The sequence below is a fragment of the Molothrus aeneus genome, chromosome Z (assembly GCF_037042795.1).
Source record: "Molothrus aeneus isolate 106 chromosome Z, BPBGC_Maene_1.0, whole genome shotgun sequence".
Classification (NCBI taxonomy): Eukaryota; Metazoa; Chordata; class Aves; order Passeriformes; family Icteridae; genus Molothrus; species Molothrus aeneus.
The window spans coordinates 73436575-73448343 of record NC_089680.1 but is presented as its reverse complement, the minus strand read 5'-3'; the positions used below and the strand labels follow the sequence as shown (position 1 = coordinate 73448343).

Sequence of the window (11769 nt, the reverse complement as noted above, 5' to 3'; positions counted from 1 at the left end):
ATCTCATCTTTTTTGTTTGGTTGGTTTTGCTTTTTTGTGGGGATCTTAGTTTTGGTTTTGTTTGTGGGGTTTTTTTAATTAGTCTTGTGTATATTAATGGGAAAAAAAGTGAAGGGGATAGAGGGATATTAATTTCCAAATATATATTCTTCTGTCCATGTTTGTTTTCCCATCCATCATTTAATACCGTAACTGTAAAACTGAAAGTTGACATCATCTCTGAAATACCATGTGCAAGCGTATACATGGAAATTCTTTCAACCGTTGACTGCAATACTTTTGAAGCTTTTTGCTCTCCACATGCTCAGAGCATAATCTGTCTGCCTGTTGCAGCTCAGATGCAAAAAAAGAAAGAAAATTAAAAAAAAAAAAACCAAACAGGATTGGTTTTAGACTCTAACCTGGAATGATGCAGCCTCTGGCCTGTCTCTCATTGCTTCCTCTGAAAGGGTCTTCAGGCTGGGGAGTGGCGCGGCTGCTGCAGCATCTGATGCCACAGCCTCGTCTCTGACCTAAAGGGAAAATACCCCAGCATCAGTGGTAATTCTCCTTCAGACACACCAGCGGGGGTGAACGGTGTCCCCTTGAGCCCATTGAGTGGACTTGCTTTGATCACTGGAACTAACATCCATGGATAAAGTACGACTGATTGAATTTTCATTGCAAATAAATCTCTCATTCACAGTGCTGGGAGAGAATGCTACCAAAAAAAGAAAAAAGCACCCTGCCCTGAAAAGAGAAAGGCCAAGGACATGGCACGACGACGTTATCTATCGCTGTAAAAACACAGCACTTGCTGCATGACATTCCCTTCCAAAGTTTGAAAGAAGCCAGTATGAAGATGGTGGTGGCACAAAGGAAATTTCTTATCAGCACAGTTTGCTGTAGGTGAACCACGCAGTTTAGGTTCTGTCACTTTCCATGAGCATTAAAGGAAAGAGACTTGAAAAAGATATCTGAAAATAAAGTTAACAACAGTTTTGGTGAATACAGAAACTAAAATATAGAAGAGATTCCCATTTTACTAGGAATTAAAGATGTAGTAAGGGAAATCGACACTCCAAGGTAATGAAAACATTTCTTTTGCTCTGTGCTGCTGTAGATTAAAAGCAGTTATAAACCATCTACCATGAGAGCTATAGTTGAAAATATTCCTTTCTCCTAAAATAATTCATATGTACAGCTTTGTTGGACCTTCAAATAGTCCTATACCAGGCCACACTTGTACAAGTCAGAGAGAAAACTTGAGATTATTATTAAATTTAAAATGAGCTTTAAAAAAATAACATGGAAGTTTCTGACCACAGATTATGACTTCCTGCATTTTCTTTTCCTATTAATAATTTTCAGAGGTTAAAGTAGCAGACACAAAGCCAAATGTTTTATAGCCACAAAGTATGTGATCTCTCATTCTTCAGTAGAGGGTTAACCACAACAATTGCTAATTTTTTGTATGTTGCATTAGTCTTGGCAACCAGAAATAGTGCTCAGCTAGGGAAGGAAAGTGAATTTTGTCATAACTTCTACATTTAGAACAAGTTGTGTGTATACTACAAACTTGCATTTTATTCCACTATAGTTTTTTAAGATGGTAGAAGTTGAGGGCGGAAACTGGAACTCGAAGGAAAGGAAGTTGCTTTGCAACAAATTTTCTCCTCCCCTGAGAATAAACAGTTCTAAGAGTTTGGCATGTTTGGAACACAAATCAGAGGGAGCACTTCAAATTCATACCTCATTCAGGGCGGCCTCCGCAGCTTTTATATGATTAATGATCAACTCTTCGTCTCTATTATAAAAGAAAAAAACAAAACAAAACAATGGAGAAACTTTATAGAACTGAAGCTCTTCCAATGTACAAATTAATCTTCAGCTACTTTATGGTTTTGATGTCTTGTAAAATAATTGATAATAAACTGTTAGGATTTTCTCTCTTTTTCATATCTCCAATGCAAACCCTAAAAATAGTTCATATTGGTGCATTTGGTGTATTTCCAAATGAAAGATGCTTCTGTTGAGGATAAACAATTAAAGCTGATGTGATTATATGCCTATCAATGAACAACTATCATGGCTTGGATATAGAGGTCATAAAAAGTCTCTAGCAGGATGGAATTATATTCTTGTATTGGAAAACACTGACAGATTCTGTTTATTTCACCTGCTTTGTGTATAAGTTCCAAAGGGAGAAAAAAAACCCTATTAGTTGTGAAGAGCTGCTAGAACAATGAAGGGAAAGTTATCTTTGTTGGTTTTCAGTTGCTATATACAGAAAGAAAATGCCATTTTTAAAGTCTCTTCACATTAAAATAATCTTTTCTGGATATATGTGTGGCCACAAAGAAGAATGTCCAAAATAGATTGGGGTGATTAGGATGGAAAGGGCAAGCGTTCTAGAACAAATCCTTCTGCAGGTGACAGCTGCTTGGATCAAATCCTACCAAATAACATTTGTCATTTTAATTAGCTTGTTAAACATTTCATGGAGGATTATACAAATTGCATTATTTCCCTCGTGCATAAAGCCCTTACAGCTTCTCAGATGTTGGTCTTCAGAGGTCAAATGAACCCATGTATGACTAAAATTCTTTTAGATCCTAGCCATGGAACAACAATATTCATAATACATGCTTCATACTATGGTTAAGTATTAGAAAACAAAGTCTGCAAAGTTGTTGTTTTATTTTAATCTCAATATATGGTGTAAGAATTGGTTAGTAATTAGCTCCTTCAAGTCAAGGGGGCTCCTTTTGACTACCAGTCTTTTCAAGACCAGTGCCTGAGCCTTTTCTGTCATTCCAGGTGATGGTGTAAGTGGTGTGGGGATTAGGTCTAAATCCAAAACTCCCTGAAATCAGCAGGAAGATCTGTCTTGTACCACAGGAAAGGCGAGATCCAAAATGGGTTTCAGTCCCTTTGGCAGTGAAGACCTGTCCCCTAGCTGATGCTTCTGTATTTACTATAAATAAATTGTATCTGCCTATAACAAGATGGCGTGGAAACACAGAGAACAAACAATCATTTCTTAAATAAACAGAACTTTAAGGATCTGCCAAAGAGATGTTGTCAGATCAGTAAGATCGCACAGGTATTTTGTTTGCCAGTTCTTTCAGCACCCAGAATTTGGAGCACTATTAGGGGATAACTGCATAAAATGTATGACCTAGTATTTTGAACTAGCACTTTTGTTTTTAGAAGACTATGTCTGAATTTCAAAAAAAAAGGAGACAGATGTACTTTTCTCTTATAACCTTACATAGTACAGGGCTAAAACTCTGCCCATGGAAGTAGGAATTTAAATTTTTATACATTTTAAGTGACATCCCTGCACCCCAGGGCTCACATTGCTCCCTGTTGGATGGCACGTTCTGCCTCCTGGAGAGTCTCCTGCAGCCGCTGCTGGTCCTGCTCCATGTCTTTCAGGAGTCTATTCTGGTGATCCAGAACTTGGTCTCTTCTCCTCAGCTCCTCTGTTGCATTAGAGAGGCTCTGCCAGCAGAGAGCAGAGTTGCTATTTAGCCCAAATAAACTTCACTTTATGCCACTGGCTACTGACCAACGTGGAAGACAAATTGATTGCGAAGTAGATTTGGACCACTGCATCCTAAGGTTTTATGAATTTCCTAGCAAAAGCATTAATGACTCAGAACCCCCAACCCCCCAGTTTTTAGTATATTTTCTACGTATAAATAAGTTTTAGAAAACAAAATGATTGTAGGTTAAAAGCCCAAATCAAACCCTCACTGAAGACTTTTTTCTTAATTGTTAAAAATAAAACATCCATAGCTTAAGAAAAAAAATGGAGTCTTTGAAGTGTTTTCTCAGTAGACTAAAATTCTCAGCAGACTGAGTAGTGCGTGTGTATTTACTCCCGTTATTTTATTTATACAAGGACTGCACTATTTGGCTTATTTAACAGAAGGTAAAACTCTGGTGACTGTTCCAGAAGAATAACATTACCATCAGAGGTACATTGGAGACTTGACTTCTATCTTTGTTGGTACATGAGTGCAATTCCAGTCTATTACTCAGCTCCTGAATCCCTTGCTGCTGTACCTGTAAAAGCAATTGTGCCTCATGCTCACGCTGCAAAGCATTATCTAACTCCTCATGTATATTGTCTTGGTTGATTCTCTGGAAAGAGAAAGAAGTTGTGCCTGATTCTGTAATTATATTCAGTGTTTTCCCTACCACTAAGTGAGTTCCACTTGCAAACCTACCAAATACAAAACAAATGCATGCTTGGATTAGTATTGAGGTTTTTTTAACATGAAGACAGATCACTGAACAGTAAAATGGCAGACCAGTTAATTGCTGTGTTTTTTATAAAGAACATTCATGGAAAGTCTTGTCATTCATTATTCTTGTCAAAGTAGCACCCTAGGATGCAAAACTTCAATATTTAGAAGGAAAAATAGACAGATCAATGTTCAAAAACTTAGTGGATAGCTTATTAATCCTTGTAAACACCTTTGTGGACTGTTCTTCTCCTCCAAAAACTGTTCCAGATAGAAGAAATAATTCTTCAAGGAAAGTCATCATCTACATTTCAACTACAATCTAAAATGTGACAAGTTTCATCTAACTGTCCCAAAACACTAAGGGAATAAAACCTGTTAGGAACAAAACTGAAGATGATTAGATATTTTTGAGTTAAAAAAAAATCCATTTCACTAGCTAGGAACAGGAAGGACAATGGGTGAGACATCATCTAGCAGATATTCTCTGCTTGGAAGTGTTTGGATTGGGACACCCTGACAGGTTCTACCAACTAGGCTTCAGGTTAGGGAACCCACGGTGTTTCAGTAAGTCAATCACCAACAGAAAAGACTCAGGGGAATTTTGGGCATTTGTGCTACTGACAATGTCGGAGAAGGCTTTTTCTCCCCCTGCCATAAAGTAACTTCTTCAGGGAAACAGACCCAGTAAAATTTGTATTGTTTTTATCATAACAACATCCATTGTTATGTTATTTGTCAACATCCATTCAGAGTTTAAACTGCTGCATTTGTATTTCCTGAACTTCTCATGAACAGTCTTATTGAATACGTTCATTCCAGCTGACTTTACTCTGTGGAAGTGAAATCTTCTTTTAGGATACATAAATCACATCAACATTTCCAACAAATGGGAGAATCTGCATTGCTGAAGACCTAATTTATACAGGATACCTCCTTCTACAAATCAAAAGGAAACTCCAGTGGAAAAAGGGTATTTCTAAATACATCTGTCTTCTAGTTTAGTGACATTTACTGGACAATTTTTCTGGAAAATTCTATTGAAAGGAAATCAATTTTATGCTTGTTTTCCAAAAAAACACAAATCAAAAAATGTGTAGAAAGGAGATTCTCTTTTAAGCAAGAGAGCCTCCAAGTCAAATGCACTTACTTGCTGAGCTTCACTTAATTGGGTCTGCAGTCTGTGGGCTTTTGCTTTTTCAGCATCTTTTTGCATCTCATTGAAAGCCCATCTGCATTCTGCAAGCTGCAGGTGCAGTGAGCGGGACTCTACCTCTGCTGCATGAAGCCTTCGTGAAAATTCAAATATTTCTTGCTGCAAAGTTGCTATGTTTCTCTGTCAGCAAACAGAAACAAGTTGATGGGCTATAAAATCTGCTATTTTAGCAATAAAATGAATAATATTTAAGACCCAAGAAAGTGAAGACAAAACTATCATTTTTTCCTCCATCTCTAAAAGACATATACAAAAGTCTGAACCTTTCACCAACCAAGGGTTACTGCAAATTCTGTTTACAAGGAAGTACTATTTTCACCTAAGGTTTACTATGAAGATTATTAGAGAAAGAGTTTATCCTTTCATTTTGGTTAAAGGGAAGAAGGTTATCTTTACTGAAAGAAAGGATGGTAAACATGAGAAAGGAGAAAACAATAATAAAAAGCAACCTTAACATTTACATCAAGCCAAAAGCAAATTTCTTATTATAAGCTAATACAGATCTGATAGAACTTGAAAAAAAATCTTTTACTTGGATACAATAAACCTCCTCCAAAAATTCTTTGTCAATAAAAGAAAAGACCTATTCACACCCTAATGTGTGACAAATCTACTTCTGAGTGTCCACATAGTAGCACTTGACTGTCATGGACTCATCACCAGCCTGAAACCAAATAAATGCTGCTATCAAGGGAGCTTCACCGTTGCTGTAAACCTTCTGTTTCCATGGAGGAGGACTGTAAATCTGCTTACTGTGCTGGGCAGTCTGTCATGGAATCCAGCTTCCAGGGCCTGGGCATTTACTCTCTGGAGCCCACGAGCCAGCCTCTCTATCAGCGAGTCCCTCTCCAGGTAGGCTCTGCACCCACGAGCGTTCCCTTGAACTGTCTCCATCAGAACGCTCAGGTTGTCCATCAGTTTTGCAAAGCAGTTCCTGGCTGTGCCGATCAGCGAGTTACTAGAAAGCCAGAGCTCTGAATCTTTAAGAAAAAACAACAAAAAGGAAACATCGAGCAGGTTATTAGTTCCCATTCCTTGTAATATCACGTTCTTTTTCACTTCTACAGGATGGAACCTGTAAATATTCTGAAACACAGAATGCTGAATCTGAACCACTGTTCCAACTTTGCTTTTAAAGGATATGAATTCAATTTCTTGAAAACGGCATGATCAAAGAAGAAAGTGCCTGAAACTGAATCTAAAGACATTTGATTCAATGGCAACTTTGATACCAATTTAGTGTTTAGGCTTCTGGAAAATGCATCATCTTGTCTTTCTCCTGATATTTCCCTTTATTCACATAAATTATCCCTCTTCTAATATCCTTTCTTCTGTGACAAAAATGTGGGGACTCTAAAACTAGAGGTTAATAAAGAACCAGGGATTGCAGAAATGCAGATGAACCAAGGGAACCTGTATCAGTTCTCACTGTAAATAAACTCCAGAAACACTCTCCAGCCTTCAGCTTCCATGACTCTATATACTGAAAGCATAAAATATCCTATCAGCTGCTTAAGAAAAGTAATCTGTTCCAACAGTACAGAAATGTGATCATTCAGAGAATGTAGAAAAGAGTTATTATTTTACCCTGGAATCAAATTACTCTTTCAGGGAAACAGCTCCACTACAATTTGTATTGACTAGCTCAGGACATAACCTCTAGTCAAAGGCATCTATCATAAATATCAGAAATATCTCTTCAGAGCTATGATCCAGAAGAGTTTAGATAAAATCATAAAAATGGAAATGATATGACCACCCTGACTTATTTATTTTTAAAATATATTTCTGCTACAACAATATACAGTTAAAATTACCTTGGTTGCTGAGAACACCCTCCAGTTCTGAGATGGAACTGACTATTGCAGTATAGAGGTTAGAGCTAGACAACCAGTTAACTGCTTCAATACAGTCAACTCCTTCCTCTCCAAAACCTGTGAAACAGAATTGCAGCTAACAGGATAAGTAAATCACTAAAATATGGCACACTGCTATCTCCAGCTCTTTCAGAAATTAACCAAAAATTAGCATTAAACAAGAAATTAGTCAGGACAATTTAGACTGTTTTAAGCATGCTTCCAGAATGACAAAAAAAAAAAAGTAGATGAATCTTCTAATTTGGAAAACATTTTTAATACCATTTATCATTGTAGAGGGAAATATAAACTGGTCTGGCAAAAGAAAGGGGCAATCTAGACATAATCTCTAAAGAAAATTTTGAAATCCTATGCTAATATTTTATCTGAATCAGAAAGCAATTTTTTGTGGATTTTTAGGAAATAAATATGAAAAATTCTTTTTAAAAAAAGAGGAAATACCTTTTCCAAAAAAAAAAAATGGGAACATTGCAAGATATTTACCACAGAGAAGATGCTGTAGCACCTAATTCTCAAATCCATAACGCAAATATCAAAAATATCAGATAGTGTTGAGTTCATGTGCATAATTGCAATTTTACCTGCAGTGCTTAACATAAGACTAGGCATTTCCTCTTAGAGTGAAATAAATTCGTCAAGCAATATAAAAATCATAAATCCGTAAATAGCATTTGTCAAAATGTCATTAAATATGTCTTTATGCCCTAGTAATAATAATATTACTCTTTGTTATTCCCTAAGCATGTAATTTGATTTAACTCTTTAAGAACATTTCACTTACGTGTCACAGGATGCCTGCCTCTGGATTCTCCCAGACAAACTTGAATTCCAGAGCTTCCTCTGCATCCATCTGTCCAGACAAAAAAGGTACAAGAATATCGGGCCAGAGCCCTCAGCCTGTTAGCAGCCAGAACTGCGATCACGGCTCTTCGGAACACATAAACCAGGTTCTTGGCTCTTCTCTGCCTCAGCCTGCCTTCGTCCTGGTTTCTTTCCACCACAGCAGGGAGAGCATAAAGGAGGCTGACGATCTTGTGGTTCAGGAGTTGGTTCTGGTTCACCCGTTCCTGGAGAATGTCTCTTTGGCGAGACGTGGCGCACAGTCGGCCGTAGAGAGAGCACAGGGCCCCTGACAGCAGCGCACAGGCTGCCAGCAGGGGTGAGCGTGCCTTGAAAGCATCTAATAATGAATTTTTCAAGGATTCGTTTTCCTGGGCCAGTTTGTCAGAGAGTTGTTCAAGGCCATAGAGTTTTTGCCTCATTTTCTGCGCTGTTTCTTCACATTCCTGCGACAGAAACAAACCAAACCATAACAGAAGAAACATTAACTACATGGTTTTTACCTAGACAAGAATGAAAAGAAAATTTAGCTTTGCCATTCAAATGATGCATTAAAGGAGCAAAAGTTGTTAGTAATAATCGTGATGAAAGTGTCTCTTCTAGTAAGGAATTACAGAATCAGATGTATGAAACAAAAAAAGTGGTAGGAGGGAAATTTACACGATCATCAACTGCAAATGGACTCCTGATTTCTGAAAACAATCCACCAACACCGTGACAGCTCACAGAAGGTCCAACACCACCTGTCTGCCCACAAGACAGTTTTATGAATTGACTTAACAATGGTAATAACATCCTCCAATTTCAGAGAGAACACTGCTGTACTAAGCAGAAAACCAGTGTAAGTGAGAGGAAAAACATAAGGAAGTCTGGAACATGAAAGTAGACAGATTAAATTTTTCAGCATGCAAAGACTTCCAGCCCTGAAATCTGCATCAAATACAGCATTATTCTGTGAAGTAAGTTGCAGTAACTCACAAATAACAAGGGACATCTATTTCCTTTATTCACAACGCTTTTAATTGAAACAGGTGCGAAGGAGTGTGATGATAAAGACAGTAAATGGTGGTTGTAGAAGAACAGGGAACATTCTGGATTGCAAATAACTCATCTAACAAGGAGTGACAGTTTCACACTTTTAGGCCACTCCTCACTGTAGTATCAGAAAAACAGAGTTGCTTAACACCGTTGAAATCTACCACTGCTCTTAGGGTCACTACATATGTAACTAAATTTATCCCCAGGTGATACCACATTATTGTTATTCTATACAATCTCTGCAAATGATGATGCTGAAAAGTAGCTGCTGCCCTCAGTAATTCTCAAAACAAGACAATTTGATCTTACAGCTTTAACATTCTCAGAAAAAGAATACTGCCATCTGTAGATGAAATCAGGCTTCTCAGCTGGGCCTGAAGACTAAATTCTCTTCAACAAATGCTTGATCAAAGTAATTGATTTCTTATTTTAAGTGATGGTAATATTAGCACAGGGATGGGTTGGCTTGTTGTTTGGTTTTGGATTTTTTCAAACTTTAAACGTATACTAAAATTCCCAAATGACCTTTAACTGCTAAGAGGCTTCAACTATTGAAATAATCCATTCCATTTTTAAAGAAAAAACAAGTAGAAGTTCACAGCACCATACCTGTGATCTTGCATGAAATTCTGCAAGGACGTTTGAGTACTGCTGTTCAAGATATTGCTTTTCTTTCTGCCACCAGCGTTCCTGTGCTTTTAACTGTTCAGACATTTTCTCCAAAGCCTCCTCCTGGTTCTGCTGAAGGTCATTCATAGTGTCAGTCTTGTGCTTGCAAATATATTCTAGGTGAGATATCTGTGTGACAAGCATTTAAGAAGAAATTATTATTTACCTTTTCACTTTAAGTTAAGCACAGACTATCCCAGCATTGTTGTGGTTTGTGTTTGGTTTGTTCCGTTCTCCCCTCTCCCAGCTTGACAAGTTGGTCTGGCTCAACCCCCAGTTTGTGTCAATCGTTATTTCCCCTCCCTGTTCTCCCATATTTGTCTCCATATCCCCTCCCCAGGTCTGCTGTCAGTCACCGACACCCTGCCCTAATTTCCAGAACTTTCCAGCTAGGGTGTCGAGTGATTGGCTAGTAGGCCTGGGCCCCACCCTTAACCTATCCCTGTTGGTCCGTGCTGTCTGTCCATCCTCAATGTATCAATTTTGTTCGTTTCGTGATTGGTCCTCTATGTACCCACCCCTTCCCTTTAAAACCCGGGTCCCCGAAGGGGCTCGGGGCTTCTCCTCTACTCGCCCCCTTTGGGCGGACCTCCTACTTTCCCTACCCCGGAATAAATCCAAGTTGTTCTACCCAGCGGAGGAGAGCCGTCTCTTTCTTCATCCCTGCGGCGTGGTTGCCTTTACAACAGTGACTGCTTCTCTTCCCCGACCCACGGTCGGCACACGCCTCTGGCTCTGAGCCGGAGGAGTGCCGGGACAACTGAGGGTGGCTGGTTCTTAAATACCTTCAGCCGGGCTTTCACTGAGAACAGCCACCGCATCAGTTGCTGGCGCCCAACGTGGGGCCCCTCTGCGCCAACTGTCAGCTCCCGGCCGGCCGAGTTCGGGGCCAGTAGAGCTCGGATTATAATCATCGCACGGACCCAACGGATTTCGGACTCTGTCCTTTGGCCGCCGCAACACCCTGTGGTGAGCAGGCCCTCTGAGGCAGCGCTCCCCGGGGACCGGACGGGACCTCGAGCACCCCGAGCCGTCCGGCCGCAGGACCCGCTCCGCCGCACTTTCCTTTGGTCGTCCACTGGACACGTGAGTGTTCTGCCGCTCTCCCTGTCGCCCTCCCCAGTCCCCAGGGTGTTTTGTCGCCCTCCCTTGGTTTTACAGGCAGGGGCCGGTGGGTGGCCGTCTTTTATTTTCGTTTTTCCTTCTACGCGGCGGTTTGGGCGTGAAGTTTGTGGTAGCAGACATTTGACTTCGTGAGAAGTCTTAAGTAGCTATGGGTGCCAAGCTGCCCGCTACCCAAAAGAGACTGGGGGTCCAAGTTGAGGGAATCCTTGTTGGGGGGGGGGCTGCCTACGAAAGGGCAGATGTGAAGAAATTAATAAAATGGATCTCTTCTGAGTTCCCGGAGGTCTCGCCTGACCTGATCAACGATCCTGCCTTTTGGCGGAGGGTCAAGACTCAACTCTCGGAGTTGATCAGGCCAGGGGACGCTTCCCTCACAAAATTGGCCAGGCTGGTTGCCCAAATTAGAAAGGTGTTAAAAGAACAAGGGAGCTCAGAACAGACTGCAGTTGGTGTTAAGCGCCACCCCAGTTCGGTTTCCTCACCCTCTACCCCAAACCCTCTGACCCGAACGCCCAAACCCAGATCTGGGATTCTGAAGGGAGCACCCCGCCAAGCCAGCCAGGCGCAGGGTGTTCCACCATCCCCTGGCCCTCTCCCGAATACCCGGTCCCCCCGCCCTGAGAGTTCTGGCCAAACTCTTGGGGGCTCCTCAGCTTGTCCTGCCTCCCCTGCTCCTGTCCCCAAACCCCAAAGTTGCAAACCCCAGTTTGTTGAGTCCCCAGTTTGCCCCTGGTCGCCTCCAGTTCTACAAGATGGCTGCCGTGCAGCC

At 40.4% G+C, this 11769-nt stretch overlaps 1 protein-coding gene across 1 annotated transcript in view; it reads right to left on the bottom strand.

Annotated features, from left to right (window-relative positions):
• Nucleotides 1-389: 389 nt before the first annotated feature.
• LOC136569416 (coiled-coil domain-containing protein 171-like) overlaps nucleotides 390-11769 on the bottom strand; it is a 39835-nt gene continuing 28455 nt past the window's right edge. Inside the window, exons 11-19 of the mRNA XM_066569808.1 lie at nucleotides 9816-10004; nucleotides 8110-8614; nucleotides 7269-7385; nucleotides 6205-6431; nucleotides 5382-5571; nucleotides 3958-4154; nucleotides 3341-3486; nucleotides 1732-1786; nucleotides 390-512 (exon numbers count right to left, since the gene is read on the bottom strand). Of these exons, the coding sequence (XP_066425905.1) occupies nucleotides 390-512; nucleotides 1732-1786; nucleotides 3341-3486; nucleotides 3958-4154; nucleotides 5382-5571; nucleotides 6205-6431; nucleotides 7269-7385; nucleotides 8110-8614; nucleotides 9816-10004 (1749 nt within the window). The remainder of the gene's footprint in view (nucleotides 513-1731; nucleotides 1787-3340; nucleotides 3487-3957; nucleotides 4155-5381; nucleotides 5572-6204; nucleotides 6432-7268; nucleotides 7386-8109; nucleotides 8615-9815; nucleotides 10005-11769) is intronic.